We start from the raw sequence: 16332 nt of genomic DNA, 5'->3' as shown, positions 1-16332 counted from the left end.
AGAGAGAGAGAAACATTGATGTGAGAGAGACACATCAATTGGTTGCCACACACATGAACCCAACTGGGGTGGGGACAAACTGTAACTGAGGTGCGTGTCCTTAGTGGGAACCGAACCCGGGACTCTCTGGTCCGCGGGCCAACACTCTAACCACTGAGCAAACCAGCCAGGGCTCTGAGAGTCCTTTATTCATTGGAGTTTTCTTTCTGTAAGATTTTCCTTTCTCTTCTAACTTATGGAGCTAATACCATACCATACCTACACTCCAGAAATAAACGTTTTTAAATTGGGAAAGAGGCTACCTCTTGTAGTAAAGATATTTTAGGCTCAATCTTAGGCATTTGTCTTCTCTGTCACTGCCATGGTCAATTCATTCATTGATTCAACACATTTTAATTGGGTGCTTTTGTGTATGTTTAATTGGGTGCATTGTTCTAGTTCCTGGGGCTCCTCTCTACCTCTGGAACATTCTCTCTGGTTGTCAGGCACCTGGCATATCCCAGGGATTTAATCCTGCTTCAGTCTACTAATCTTTACCTGCACTTTTCAGCGTGGCCAGTAGTCCTCTGCCTTTATCTCATCCCTTCTAAACAGGCCCTGTGCTAAAGGACTTCAGAATGTCCTTATGTGATATTCTCTCCTACCACTGCCATCACACCGAACTGTCTGCAACTCCAAGCCATGCCCAAATGTCAGGAAACTGAGCCCATTATTTCCATGCTGAAGCAGCATGAGAAAATGCTTGGTAAATGGGTGCTGAATAAACTATGTACAAATATATGCTAATTACAGCTGGAAATTTAAAAGGAATGATATTGTAATAAAATCATGAATAAATTTTCTTTTTAAAAAAATTTCAGTGTAGCCCTGGCCTGTTTGGCTCAGCGGTTAGAGTGTCGGCCTGCGGTCCAGAGAGACCAAGGTTTGGTTCCCGCTAAGGGAGCGTACCTCGGTTGCAGTTTGTCCCTGGCCCTGGTTGGTCATGAGGGTGGCAGCCACTCGACGTGTCCCTTTCACGTCGATCTCTCTCTCTCTCTCTCTCTCTCTCTCTCTCTCCCTTCCTCCCATCCTCCCTCCCTCCTTCCCTCCCACTCTATCTGAACAAAAAATAGAAAAATGTCCTCGAGTGAGGATAAAAAAAAAATTTCAGTGTAGTGGTATTATAATTTTTATTATAAATAGTATTTCTGTTAAATATTTTATAAATTCATACATATATTTTAAATAAAATATACAAGTATAATATATAAAAAATGAATAGCGCCCTGGCCAGTTTGGCTCAGCAGTTAAGAGCGTCAGCCCAAGGACCAAAGATTCCGGTCAAGGGCATGTACCTCAGTTTTAGTTCAATCCCCAGCCGTGGTTGAGGTCGTGCGGAAGACAACCAGTCAATATGTCTCTCTCACATCGATGTTTCTCTCTCTCTCCCTCCCACTCTGTCTGAAAATAAATGGAAAAATATCTAGGGGGAGGATTAAAAAAAGAAAAAGAAAAAGAATGAATAGCTTATAAATATATACTTAACCTATTTTTATAAAAAATACTGTTTTTATATGAAAAGTCAGAAAAAATTTCCTATACATTTTCTAAATGTACCCTAAAAATGCTTCTGTCATTTCTATCTCAGCCTAACTCCCACTAGAATGTAAGCCCCTCCACCATGATAATGTGAGTCCTCCCCCTGCTGCCAGAATATAAGGTTCATGAGAGCAGGACTTCCTTTTTTGTTCACCACTGTATTTCTAGCTCCAAGAACAATGCCTGATAAATGGTAGTCACTCAGTAAATACTGCTGAATAAATGAATGTACATCTGCATCTTTATTCAAAGGCAGGAAGACTTAAAGCAATCAAGTGGAGGCAATAGAATGCATATGTTACAAGGGTCTTATTACAGTATAAATAATGGATACTATTTAGAAAGCATTTATTAATTAAATATGCTAGGCACTATGCTAAGCATTTGATATGTAAAAATACAATACAGAAACTATTATTTTTATTTTTCTTTAAACCTGAAGGAAACTGAATTTTACAGGAGTTAGTTATTACATACCTACACATGATCTTTTATTATTCAACAGAGCACTGAAGTATCTTCATGAGTTATTCATCATAATAAAATTATAGAATAAGATAATGTTCAAGTTCTCATTATTTGGCTCCTCAAAGTCACACAGTGAGTAAAAAGAACTGCAATAAGGATTTTGATTCCTTAATTCTAGTATGCATCCAAAGCAGCTCAGATTTCTTCCCAGAAGACAAATACAAACATCTGTAATAATGTTGCCCATGTCAGAAGGTTCTGGTGGGAGAGAGTTAATGAGTGATTACAGAGTTCTTTGTGAATACAAAGTGCTGTAGAAATACAAAACATCTACAACAACAGTAATTAATTCTAATCACCATCTCTTTTCAGTGTGCAGCTGTCTCTCAAAATTCACTTTGGGAGTTTAATCACTGCATCTCAACAAATAAAGTAACCTCCCTCTTTCTCAGACCCTACTAAGAAGCTGTCCCTCATTCCCCACCAGCTGTTGAAGCTCCTCCCTTCCTCCCCTACCCCAATTCCCTACACACTTTCTACTTCCAGTTGATCAACAAGGGCTGAATGCTAATATTAACAAAAAAAAGTTCAGATTGAGCCTTGAGAATTTCAAAATTCCCAAATTTTAAATAAAATTGGGCACAAGGGAGAAATGTACAGACATTTCAAAATGGAATTCCCTTTCCTCCACTACACAGGAAGAAAAATTTTCCTCCCTCTGAGCTCCAGTTATGCTCAGATAATTATGCTGAAATACCAGGTTGACAAATTATTGTTTATTTAGCAATATGTGGCACATAATAAGCACTAATGACAATGATCAGTTCCACATTCATTTATGTCTATGGCTTCTTGAGTAATTGCAACAGAAATTATATGACCCCCAAACTGAAAATATTTACTATCTGGCCCTTTATAGAAGTAGTTTGCAAACCCCTAATAGGCTGAGGCTTGAGTCCTGGGGCACTCCAATATAATAAGATTTTGAGATAAGAACTTTTAAAAGGAATAGTTCATGATATGGGCAGAAAATCAGGGGAATGTGGTGTCTCCAAAGTCAAGTGAATATCGTTTTTAAGGTAGGCGGGAGTGATCAACAAGATAGGGACTGGAAACTGAATGTGAGATTTCATAATCTGAAGTCATGGGGGACCTTCACAAGAGCATTCTCAGTGGAATGGTAGGAATGAAAGTCTAATTGATGTGGTGGGTTCAAGAAAGAATGGGAAGAGAAAAGTAAGTGGAGATAAGTAAGAGTTTTACTAGAAAGAACAGGAAAAAAAAGCCATAAACTGAAAAGGGTTGTAGAACAGAATGTGTTGGTTTTGTGGTTTTCGTTTTTTAGATGGCATATCACAGCATGCTTGTGTGCTGATGAGAACATAGGGATGATCCAGGGGAGATAGAATGACAATGAAGATGGATGAGGAGAAGAGGTTAAATTGTGATACAGATACACTATGGAAGCTGCATTCCTCTTGATAAGGGAGAGAATTTCAGCAGTAATGTGAAGTGATTCCCTATGTCAAACATCTAGGGTAAATAAAATCCGAACAATTTAAGGCAGGCCCTGAGGCAGAAAGCTTACTCCTGTAAAAGGTAGTGATTTTCACTTAATAGAGGCCCATCAAGGGCCAGGAAGGTTACAACTTAGGTGAGCTGCCCAGGGATGGAACACATTCAGCGGACTCTGAAGAATTCATGACACTCTCTAGATTGGTTTCCCTTTTGTTATCCTTTACTAATGTCTCATTCAGATATTTCAACAACTTTTTTTTAATCCTCACCTGAGGACACTCCTGCATTTATCTTCAGATAGAGTGGGGAAGGAGAGAGGAAGAGAGAGAGAAACATCAATGTGAGAGAGACACTGAGTGGCCACCACCCACATGACCCCAAAGGGGACCAGGGACAAACCGCAACCGAGGTACATGCCCTTAGCAGAAACTGAACCCAGGACTCTCCAGCTCAAGGACCAATGCTCTAACCACTGAGCAAAACCGGCCAGGGCAGATATTTCAGCTTTTTCTAGAAAATCTCATAAAATCCCTGTGTCCATATGAGAATCAGAATGTTACAAAGAGCATTGTCTCTTTGAAGCCAGTGTGGTGAGGGAAACTGTAATCAGGAAAAGGTGCAGTGCCTGCATTACAAAGCCCAGACAGCCCTTGATTTTCATTCCAGTGTCAACCTTAGAAATTTTGTTTTACTTAATTATGAAGAAAACTACCTTGAATGTGTGGCTCAGTTAGTTGGAGCATCGTCCTGTATACCAAAAGGTTGTGAGTTTGATTCCCAGTTCAGGTGTGTACAAGAGGTAACCGATCAGTTTCTCTCTCACATAGATGTTTCTCTCTCTCTCCCTTCTTCTCTCTCTAAAAATCAATAAAAACATATCATTGGGTGAGGATTTAAAAAAAAGAAGAAGAGAAGGAAACCTTACAAAATCAAGGAAGCTTTTGTATGAAGGAGGAATATGTTCTAGTAAGATAATGGATATAATGGCATATGATTTCTCTTATAAAACAAAACTCTGAACTTTCATGGTTGAACTCTCCAGGAAGACTCCTGAGGCAGGAAGGGGAAGCTTAGCAAAGCTGTCCCAACACTATCCCCTGAGTTTCTCCTTTCCCAGGGGAACCCTTACCTCAAGAACTGTTACAGACCCCAGGAATACAATGTTCTTCCTTTTACTTTATGTTACAAGTATAGTCAAATATTCCTCCTGTTTTTGCAGGGTAGAAACAAGACTAGAAAGTCAGAAGCCGTTCCAGGAGACTGAGAGGAGAATGAAGCAAATAGAAACTGCAGAAACAGGAAAACAGGAATATGAAATCCAGGCACACAGACTTTGAAACCAGGTAATCCTGGATTTAAATCCTGCCTCTGCCACTTACTGCCTGTATAATTTTGTGCCCTTGTGCAGGTTAATTAAACTCTCTGAAACACAGTTTCCTCATATATAAAATGGGTGCATTTATACCTACCTATGTTAGTTCAGGTCCTCTATGAAGTAGACAGCAAGATCAGATTAGATTGCAAGAAATTGGAGGAGATGCCTGTGAAAGAAAATGAAGAGGTAGCTGGAGAAGACTGAGATCTGTCAGACAGTGATGCACATCTGACCCATGGGAAGGAGAGAGGGAAAGAAGGAAGGTAGAATGAGAAGAGCCTTAGACTACCAAGAAGCTTTCAAAAAGTTTCTGCAAAGCCAATGTAGAATCCTCAATTCAAAAACAGCAGTCAGAGGAGTCCTCTGTCTCACAGGAATGGCCCTGCCATAACATCCCATTGTGTACAGTCATTGGCTGGAAACAGACCACGGGAAATATGGTCTTGGAGCAAATGTAGTGTATTTAGAATACAGGAGCTGGGGGTATCAGTCAATTTTGCTCCCTACAGTAGGAGATCTGAGATGCACATTCTTATAGTCACACACACCTTCTCTAAAGGGGTTTGGAGGTTCCCAGGGCCCTCTCCTCCTGGAGAAGAGCCAGTTTAGTGGAATGAACTACAGCCCTCATGACTGCTGTTAATCTCAGGCCTACAACTTGTACTCATACTCTGCCTTCTCCATTCTAAATTCCCCTCACTGTCATTTATCTCCTTGGCTGGTCTTGGTGGCTTACCTGGTAGTGTGACCCGAGTCTACATTCCTGAAGAGTCTGGTAATCATACTGTGGGTAATTCCATCTTCCTCAGGCTGGAGTTCTGCATGTGTCCGTTCAAGGGGGGAAGGAAATACCAGGAGATGCGCTACTGCATCACAAAGATTCCATACCTATTTCCTTCCTTCCCTGTCCCCTTGTATAAAAGTAGCTTTATCTTCTCCTGCTGATTGAAGTCAATTACCTTTGTCAATATGGTGAATCCTCTTCTCTAGGCTGGTCCCTGGACACGAGGAGTACAAAATGTCCTGGTGGCAGCCATAGCTTATAGTTCAGTGGGATCATTGCTATGTCCCCTGGCAAGAATACACCTTCTTTGGGGATCAGGACCTCCAACTCTGCAAAACTTAGTGTTGCAGAGACAGGAAAACAAAATCCCCCATTGGGTTATTCTAAGTAATAGTAAGTGGGGTTACCCCTGCTTGTATTCCCTTGGCTCTCAGATCCATGTATTCTTCCCATTAGGGATCTAGCGCCATATAAAGTTCTCTCTATACACAGGATGGGAAAAAGTAAGTTTATACTTGTTTGAATGGAAAATAATACAACAGCCCTGGCTGGTGTTGCTCAGTGGTTAGAGTGCTGGCCGTTGCACCAAAGGGTTGTGGGCTCAATTCCAAGTCAAGAGTACATACCTGGGTTGCAGGTTCCATTGCCAGCCTTGGTTGGGGCACATATGGAGGCAACCAATATCTCTCTCTCTCCCCCGCTCCCTCCCTTCCTTTCACTCTCTCTGAAAAATCAATGAAAAAAAAATCCTCAGGTGAGAATTAACAAACAAACAAACAATAAATAAATAAATAAAAATAATACAATAATTATTAAATAATAATATAAGAATAAACTCTGTTTTGTGTATTCACAACTGTAAGCCTACTTTTGCCCACCCCGTGTACTGCATCCTGAAGTATGGTGCCCCATCCTTTCACAGTGTTGTCACCAAACTGGCACTTTACTTGTTTCTTTAAAAGGCTGTTCCAACCCTGGCTGGTTTGGCTCAGCCTGTGGACCAAAGGGTTGTGGGTTCAATTCCTGGTCAAGGGCATGTACCTGCGTTGCAGGTTCGATCCCCAGGCCCTAGTTGGATTTGTGCGGGAGGCAATCAATCAACGTGTCTCTCCCATAACAATGTTTCTCTTTCTCTCTCCCTCCCTTTCTCCCTTCCATTCTATCTAAAAATCAATGAAAAAATATCTTCAGGTGAGGATTAACAACAACAACAAAACAGGCTGTTCCAACATTTTCTGAAGCCAGCTGCCCCTGGATGGTGCAGTATGTGGTATGACCAGTGGACCTATGATCATGAGCCCACTTCACACATCCTTCTCTGTAAACTGGGTCCCATGTTTTGACGTTATGATGTGTGAGAATCCCCCCTTATAGATCAGGCATTCCACAAGGCCCTAATAAACAGTGATCCTGGCTGAGGTACTATGGATAGAAAATGCAAACCCATGCCCAAAATAAGTCATCTATTCCTGTGAGGATGAACCACTAGCCCTTCCATTGTGGGAGAGGCCCAATGTAGTTGCCTTGCCACCAAGTAGCTGGTTGGTCTCCTCAATGAAAAGGAGCCCCATCAAGGGCTTAGCATGGTCTTTATTCAGGGGCAGTGGTAACCAGAATTCCAAGTGCCTGCATGGTGATTCCCCCATCAGAGCTTAGCATAAGCACCATACTGTATCTTTTCCTACCATTAACACTTTCAACACTATAGGGTCCTCCAGATCCTATTGTCAGAGCAAGCCCTTTTCTTTTCCAGGTCTCATTCAAAGCTAGCATCTCCTTCCATGTCACCTGGTATATGAGCCAGAGTAATGATTCTAGGTGAATATATTGCTTCCAGAACCCAAATAAAACTACTGACATTGTGCTTCCATCTTTGTGGTAAAGGATGAATAGTTTTGCTTTGGAAAACTATCCCAATATACTCTTGAGCATTGGACTCCTAAAAACTTCTCTGAAATGGCAGGTTCCTGGATCTTTGTGGGGTTTACCTTACACCCTCTGGAGCACATCAGCATGCTATCAATGAAATGGATCAGTGTGATGGTTCTGTGGGATGCCCAGGCAGTCCAGATCTCATCACACTATATTATGACAGTGGGCAGGAAAGTTGACATAGCCCTGAAGCCAAACTATAAATGAATATTATTGGCCATCCCATGTGAATACAAACTGTTCCTGATCTTTCCTAATTGTAATTGAAAAGAACATGAGGACACTTAAGGTTCATGCTCCCACACAGGTGCCTCCTGCCTTGTCTGGGCCCCCACCCCCGCATTGGCCCACTCACACACCACTTCTAACCTTACATAGCCTATGTATTATCCTTGACTGCTGTAAAATGGACAAAGCCATGGTTAAAGGGCATGTCAGACTGTGATGGTACATTCTATTCACCAGCATCCCCTCCAAATTACCTCCTGCTCCCCAGTCCTCCGGAGATGTCCCGGGTGAGTCTGCGCAAGTCTGGAGACCAGCCAGGTGGCAGCGGTGGGGCTGAAATAAAAGGATCTTTACTAGAAAGAAAAGTAACTGCCAAAAAATAAAATAATGCTTTTGTAAGATCAAGAGCCATATACCATGTACCTGAAAACTTATTAATCTGCTCTAACAATTAGACCATATCTGGCACAGTGACTATGATGAAGGCTATTGCTTATTTAAGCCAACAATCATCTTCAGTCATGCTCTAGAGGTGTGATATTCTTTTCGACTTACTATCTTGGTTGGGAAAGAAAGGAAGGTGATGGAACAGTTTTAAAGGTTTCTACTAGGCCTTCTTCACTATATTCTTTACCCCACAGACTAAGAACCAAACGTGAGGGTTACTCTAACATCCAATTATATCAGTGCAGTCAGGAACAGAGCAAATGACCACTGAGCATATCCACAAACACAGCAGGTCCACTCTGAGCTAGATTTTAGCAAGACTTCATTTATTACTTGGTCCCTGTAGGCCCCGACTCTATCAGAACTACGATGATGCTTTGAGACTCCAGATATCATTGTCAGCTCAGACTGTGTCTAATAGTCTTCAAAACAACTGAGTATTTTCCTTTCCCCAGTATACAATCACCTAAGTAAACTTCTACAGGTCCCTTTGAGAAAAGAACTAGGGAGTTCCTCTTAGACGTTTCCCACTCTCCTCCTGTCCAATTAAGATCTTTGAGAACACGCGATATTTAAATCATCCACTTGTCAGTTCTTCGTCTGACGATGGCTGCCTGGGGCTTGCAGAACTCCCAGCCTCGTGCGTCGTCGCTACCTTCTTGGACAGAAATTTTATGAATAAGCATCAGAAGCCAGTGCTAACAGGCCAGCAGTTCAAAACTCGGAAAAGGGATGAAAAAGAGAAATTCAAACCCACAGTCTTCAGGGATACACTTGTCCAGGGGCTTAATGAAGCTGGTGACGACCTTGAAGCTGTAGCCAAGTTTCTGGACTCTACAGGCTCGAGATTAGATTATCGTTGCTATGCAGACACACTCTTTGATATCCTGGTAGCTGGCAGTATGCTTGCCCCTGGAGGGACACGCATAGATGATGGTGACAAAACCAAGATGACCAACCACTGTGTGTTTTCAGCAAAAGAAGATCATGAAACCATCCGAAACCATGCTCAGGTCTTCAATAAACTCATCAGGAGATATAAGTATTTGGAAAAGGCTTTTGAGGATGCAATGAAAAAGCTTCTCCTCTTCCTTAAAGCCTTTACCGAAACAGAGCAGACAAAGTTGGCAATGCTGTCGGGGATCCTGCTAGGCAATGGCACCCTCCCAGCCACCATCCTCACCAGTCTCTTCACTGACAGCTTAGTCAAAGAAGGTATTGTGGCCTCATTTGCTGTCAAGCTTTTTAAAGCCTGGATGGCGGAAAAAGATGCCAACTCTGTTACCTCTTCTTTGAGAAAAGCCAACTTAGACAAGAGGCTGCTTGAACTCTTTCCAGTTAACAGACAGAGTGTGGATCACTTCGCTAAGTACTTCACTGACGTGGGACTGAAGGAGCTTTCCGACTTCCTGAGAGTGCAGCAGTCCCTGGGCACCAGGAAGGAGCTCCAGGAGCGCCTGTCCCAGGAATGCCCCATCAAGGAGGTGGTGCTCTACGTGAAAGAAGAAATGAAGAGGAATGATCTTCCGGAAACGGCGGTGATTGGACTTCTGTGGACCTGTATCATGAATGCTGTTGAATGGAACAAGAAGGAGGAACTTGTGGCAGAGCAGGCCCTTAAGCACCTGAAGCAATACGCGCCCCTGCTGGCTGTGTTCAGCTCCCAAGGCCAGTCCGAGCTGATCCTCCTGCAGAAGGTTCAGGAGTACTGTTACGACAACACCCACTTCATGAAAGCGTTTCAGAAGATCATGGTTCTCTTTTATAAAGCTGATGTGCTGAGTGAAGAAGCGATATTGAAGTGGTACAAAGAAGCACACGTGGCCAAAGGCAAGAGTGTTTTTCTTGACCAGATGAAGAAATTTGTGGAGTGGTTGCAAAATGCAGAAGAATTGGAATTGGAAGGTGAGGACAGTTAGACGGGGGAAAAGCACAACGCCGAGGTCACCACGCGACACCCCAATTGAAAATGCTGAACCATTCAAGAAGAGAAACTTGGCTTCTGTTTTCACAAAGGAAAAAAAATAGGATAGGTTTCCCTTGTGCAGAGGGGGAAAATGGTTTTTGTTTTTGTTTTGTTTTTAAATGGAGCCCTGAGGCGTGAGCTATTATACTTGGGACTCTACCTCTCACTCACTGTATGCTAACTTAAAGCCATTCAACAAGGAGTCACGTAGGAATCTGAATTACTCAACAGACTCCTCTTTTTTAGCTGTATTTTTCAGGTACTGTGTGGTGAACGCCCTACTGGTGTCTATTACAGGGCCACTTTGGTAGTTGTGCATCTGCTCATGTATGTGATTTGACAAACCAGTTTTTTTTTAAATAACTGGCTTTAGAAAGAAAGAAAGAAAGAAAGAAAGAAAGAAGAGAAGAGAAGAGAAGAGAAGAAAAGAAAAGAAAAGAAGAGAAGAGAAGAGAAGAGAAGAGAAGAGAAGAGAAGAGAAAAGAAAAGAAAAGAAAAGAAAAGAGAGCTAGGGGCCAGACTGGTGTGGCTAAGTGGGTTGAGCATTGTCCCATGGACTGAGAGCTCCTGGTTCTATTCCTGGTTAGGGCACATGCCCTGGTTGCGCTGCGAGCTCAATCCCCAGTAGGGGGCGTGCAGGAGGCAGCCGACTGACGTTTCTCTCTCACATTGATGTTTCCATCTCTCGCTCCCTTCCTCTCTCTCTCTAAAAAAATAAATTTAAAAAAAGAGAGAGAGAAGAACTAGGGGAATCATCACAGTATTTGCTTGCCATGGTGTTGCTATTTTTTACCTAGAGACATCACACTCATCTAATAGCTTTGGTGTATGTTTTGTGGCCTCATATAATATAGTCATTCCTGCTTGCACATTTCCTCAGCCTCTTTATTCCTTCTACTATCTGCCAGGGTTGCTAAAACATTTCTACTTCACTCAACATTGGCCATCACTTTCTTAAAGACTCTAGAAGAACCACCTCATTTCCTAAGGTTCTTGATATTAAATCCTATGTCTCCCCAAAGCTGTCCATAAGTCAATAAATTCTTGCTTATCCATTATTTTATTCTAGCCCATCTGAAAAAGCACCTTCAAAATACAATGCCAGGTATACCACCTTGCTTCTGCTAGTATATACCAGCTAATTCTTGCAGTTCTTTCAGTATGTAACATCTTTCCTCCCTTATCAGGTCCAGCTTTCCTCAGCCAGGTTGTGTTGGTATGTGACCATAAGCTATTGGTCTAGCAGCCAGGAGAGGAGGTAGGACTCCTGGTGGGGGCACTTGTTGCCTAGTGGGAGGAGGGATTCTACAACTTATATTATAGTGTCTATCAATACAGAAGTGCTAGCTCTTATTATGGAAGAGTAGGCCACTTCTGCAAGCTCTGAGGATTCAGAGGGGTCTTCAGAGCCAAAATCCTCAGCAGCATCTATCCAGATGCCCCTATCCCATATCTCAGTTGTTCCCAGCTAGGACCCTGACCTTAGCATAACAAACCTGCTTTGACTGAGCTCTGCCATTGTATCAGATCATCTGTTTGCTGCTCAGTTATGTCCTCTCTTCCACTTCAAAATATAAGGGCTGTCATACTTAGACTGTTTGTTAGTAGCTCTCTGATTCTCAAACCCAGCTCAACCCCTAACATCCCAATACATAAACCTTTGCTCAAATTTTTTTTGAATTGGGTTTCTGTCATTTGTAAGTGAAAGACAACTCAGATATCTGAAGAGAGAACTGATTTGATGAATACGTTTGAGGTAATGCTTCCATTAAAAGGAATGAGTCAATGACAAAATAAGAAAGCCTGTATTTCCAAACTAACATATAATCACATAAAGTGTATAATAAAATATACCGCCCCTACTATGTTCATGTGGCTAATGTTATATAAAAGACAACAATGTTTGTGAAATTTGGATTCCAGCAATGAACAATTTTATAATCATGGGCAATGTAATAACTGACATTTATGAAATGCATAATGTATGCCAAGCATTATACTAAGGGCTTTATAGGCATTATTTTATTTACTCACCATTTCACACATGAGGAGAAGGCTGAGACTCAGTGATAATAAGAAATCACCACCAAGGGTATATATCAACTAAATGGAATTTTGGGATCGGAATATAGATCTCTCTGACTCCACAACCCATACCCTCTACCAATGTATTTATATGGCTTCTCTTGAGGTCAGTTTGTGTCTATTACATGAGGCTACATGTTCTAAAATTCACACATGTCATTTTGCTAACTTTCATAATTCCTCCACACTGGAGATCTGGAAAACTATTGAGTAAATACGAATATCTGTTTTTCAGATAAAATTTCTGGCTATATTTAATAACTTTGAGGGGTAGAATATGGAGCTGCCACTCCCTCTTAACTCTAATAATGATGATTTTACATTTACAGTGAAAACTTATTTGATATAAATGGTAAATCTGATTTAGAGGCACCAAGAACACAAAATGTGTAGTTATCCTCTGGGGGATTTATCTCCTTTTTTTCATCAGGATACCCCACCCAGAAAAAGTAGACAGTCCCTGCCCTTTGCAATCATTTTCCCCCAAGGTATATAAAGAAAATTTATATAAAATTTTAAAAACCAGAAACCCAATAAGGTCCTCAATAGGCAGAATATGATAAGGAAAAGGCTCGTTACTTTCATCTCTGTCTCCAAGACACTTGTATAAGTCCTCATTGTCATTTATTATCTCAGTGAAAGACATCTTCCATATGAGAATCCATGAGGCATGTGGAAAATCTTGACTGACTGTGATGTGCTCACCAATTTTCTCTATGATGGACATTTATCATGCTGCTAAATATTGGCAGGATATTTCTCAGAATTCCCCATAACCTCCTAGAACTGTCCAGTCTGGTTCCTGCCACCAACCTCTCCAATGAAATTGCTCTTGCCAAGTCCCCAGCAACCCACATGTTTCCTAATCCAATGAGTACTTTTTAATGCTTACCATTCTAGAACTCAGCAACAGTTCTTAAGTTGGTCACCTCTTGCTCTGTTCTTTCTGCCTTTCTCTGGCTCCTTGCTCTGTCTTCCTTCTGGTTTCATTTTCTTCCAACACTTTTTTCTTTTTGTCTAGTTATTCCTTCAGCCTCTTTCCAAGGCTTTTCTTCTTTTTCTGGCTTCTTAAAAGAATTCATCCTTGGTCCCTTTCAATGTTCTGTCTATGTACTTAGCCTGGATAATTTCAACACTATCCAGTGATTCAAGAATTATTCTGATGACTCCCAAATCTATATATCTCCATTCCTGACTTCTCTTGTAAATTCCCAACCCATATATCCTTTGTCTCCATCTGGATGTCCCACAGGCATCTCAAACCTAACTCAGCATAAGTGAACTCATCTTCTCACTAGTACCTTAACCTTCTATGTCTTCATGGCCACAGTCATCTCACTCAAGAATTCATTCCAGAGTCTTTCTTCTTTTTCTCCCACCTCACCCATATTTCTTCATTTGTCTAACTTCTACTCATTGTTCTTGTTTCAGCTTAGACATAACTTCCTCAGGAACTTTTTGCCAACCCAAGTTTGTGTAAGTTAATCCTTCTATGTTCTTACAACATTTTAAACTTCCCCTCTCAGCCCTGGCTGGTTTGGCTCAGCAGTTGGAGCATCGGCTTGCAGATCAGAGAGTCCCAGGTTTGGGTCCCGCTAGGAGCACATACCAAAAAAATAAAAATTAAAAATAAACTTACCCTCTTGTAGCATCTATTATAATATAGTATTATAATTGCCAGGTTATTTGTTTGTATCTTCCAAGCAGGGAACTTATCCAAATTGTTCTTTGTTTTGTCCTCAGTGTCTAACACAATCCCTGACACATAGTAGGCACTCATTAAATATTTGCTGGAGTGGCCTGGCTGGTGTAGCTCAGTGATTGAGCATTGACCCATGCACCAAGAGGTTGCCGGTTCGATTCCCGGTCAGGGCACATGCCCAAGTTGTGGGCTCGATTCCCAATGGGGAAGGGGGGGCATGCAGGAGGCAGCCAGTTGATGTTCTCTCTCATCTATGTCTCTGTCTTTCTCCTTCTCCCTTCCTTTCTCTCTAGAATCAATGAAGAAAAATTATTTAAAAAATATTTGTTGGAGTGAAGAAATGAACTAAGTCTTCATCCGGTTAGATTCAACAGTTCAAGAATGTTCACAGTTTAATAGGCACTGTGCCTATCATGTGCCATTTTACTTCCTAAACTGTTTATTGGGTATGTTCCCTTATCTTATCTATAATGCTATTGTCTTAGCTCAGAAATTAATCATTTCTTGATTAGAGTGCTGCAATAGTTTTCTACCTCAAACCTCAATCCCTTATGCTCTATTCTCCATACAGGTTCCAGAATAATCTTTCTAAAATCAAATTAGAAAAAAAAAATCAAATTAGATCATACCACTCCCAAGCTTAAAGCCTCCAGTGAGTTAACTATGGCCTGTAGGACAGTCCCAAACCTAAGCATGGTATAACAGAAGCCTTCATGCTTTGGTTCCTGCTTATCTATTCTCCAGCCACATCACTCACCACTCTCCCACAGGCACCTACCTCATCAGGCTACCAGTCCCTTCATACATACACTATCCCCAACTGTCTACTCTGACTCACTCCTTTTTTCTTTTTTGTTTTGTTAGTCTTCACCCGATGATATTTTCCCATTGATTTTTTAGATAGAGTGAAAGGAAGGGGGAGAGAGACAGACATCAATGTGAGAGAGACACATCTATTGGTTGCCTCCTGCATGATCCTGACCAAGTCAGGGATTGAACCTGCAATCCAGGTACATGCCCTTGCCTGAGAATAGAACTTGTGACCTTTCAGTCTGTAGGCCCATGCTCTAACCACTGAGCAAAACTGATCAGGGCTCACACCGGTTTTCTTTTCCTTGTGTGGGAAACTCTTTATATGGCCATCAATTCTAAATGACAGCTTTGCAGGATAGAGTAATCGTGGTTGTAGGTTCTTGCTTTTCATCACTCTGAATATTTCTTGCCACTCTCTTCTGGCCTGCAAAGTTTCTGTTGAGAAATCAGCTGACAGTCTTATGGGAATTCCCTTGTAGGTAACTAACTGCTTTTCTATTGCTGCTTTTAGATTCTCTGTTTGTCTTGAACCATTTGCATTTTGATGATGATGTGTATTGGTGTGGGCTTCTTGGGGTTCATCTTGTTTGGGACTCTCTGTGCTTCCTGGACTTGTATGTCTGTTTCCTTCACCAAGTTAGGAAAGTTTTCTGCCATTATTGTTTCAAACAGGTTTTCAATTTCTTGTTCTCTCTCTTCTCCTTCTGGCACCCCCAAGATGCAAATGTTGGCACGCTTGAAGGTGTCCCAGAGGCTCCTTATACTGTCCTCATTTTTTTGGATTCTTTTTTCTTTTTGCTGTTCTGATTGGGCGGTTTTTTCTTCCTTATGTTCCAAATCAATGGTTTGCTTCTTGGCTTTACGTACTCTACTATTGGATCTGTGTAAATTATTCTTTATTTCAATTAGTGCCTCCTTCATTTCTGACTATGCATCCATCATTTCTGACTGGTCCTTTTTTATGCTCTTGAGGCCCTCACTAAGTTCACTGAGGTTCTCATTAAGTTCACTGAGCATCCTTATAAGCAGTGTTTTGAACTCTGCATCTGTTAGGTTGCTTATCTCCATTTCGCTTAGTTCTTTTCCTGGAGTTTTGTTCTGTTCTTTCATCTGGAACCTGTTTCTTTGTCTCCTCATTTTGGTTGTCTCCCTGTGTTTGTTTCTGTGTATTACTTAACGAGAGGAATGGGGCTAGCTGAGACCAGATGCTGCTTGTTTGAAAGAATTCAGGAAAACCTGAAGCAGGATCTATCCAAGACAGGCCAATCCTATGGTTAAGCAACCGTCAACAGCTTAGGTGGGCCTGAGAGTTGGATGGGGCAGGGCCTCAGGGAATCACCAGGGCTGGGCAAACAGTGTGAGCCAGGTTGCTGGAGTCCCAGATATGGTGGCTGTCTGCTGCGGCAGGGAAGGGCTCACCAAAGGAACAAAGACCT

At 41.6% G+C, this 16332-nt stretch overlaps 1 protein-coding gene across 1 annotated transcript; it reads left to right on the top strand.

Annotated features, from left to right (window-relative positions):
- Nucleotides 1-8990: 8990 nt before the first annotated feature.
- Nucleotides 8991-10249, top strand: LOC118629820 (basic leucine zipper and W2 domain-containing protein 2-like). Its single transcript, XM_036261465.1, has one exon. It carries the CDS (start codon nt 9005-9007, stop codon nt 10247-10249), a length of 1245 nt encoding a protein of 414 aa, XP_036117358.1. The 5' UTR covers nt 8991-9004.
- The last annotated feature ends 6083 nt before the right edge of the window (nt 10250-16332 follow it).

Source organism: Molossus molossus, unplaced genomic scaffold (assembly GCF_014108415.1).
Source record: "Molossus molossus isolate mMolMol1 unplaced genomic scaffold, mMolMol1.p scaffold_m16_p_14, whole genome shotgun sequence".
NCBI lineage: Eukaryota > Metazoa > Chordata > Mammalia > Chiroptera > Molossidae > Molossus > Molossus molossus.
The sequence above is the reverse complement of the archived record's forward strand: the minus strand, read 5'-3'. Positions and strand labels throughout refer to the sequence as shown.

What these genes read in the sequence shown, in the direction of transcription:
- LOC118629820 (XM_036261465.1), top strand. Translation starts at nt 9,005, where the DNA reads ATGAATAAGCATCAGAAGCCAGTGCTAACAGGCCAGCAGTTCAAAACT.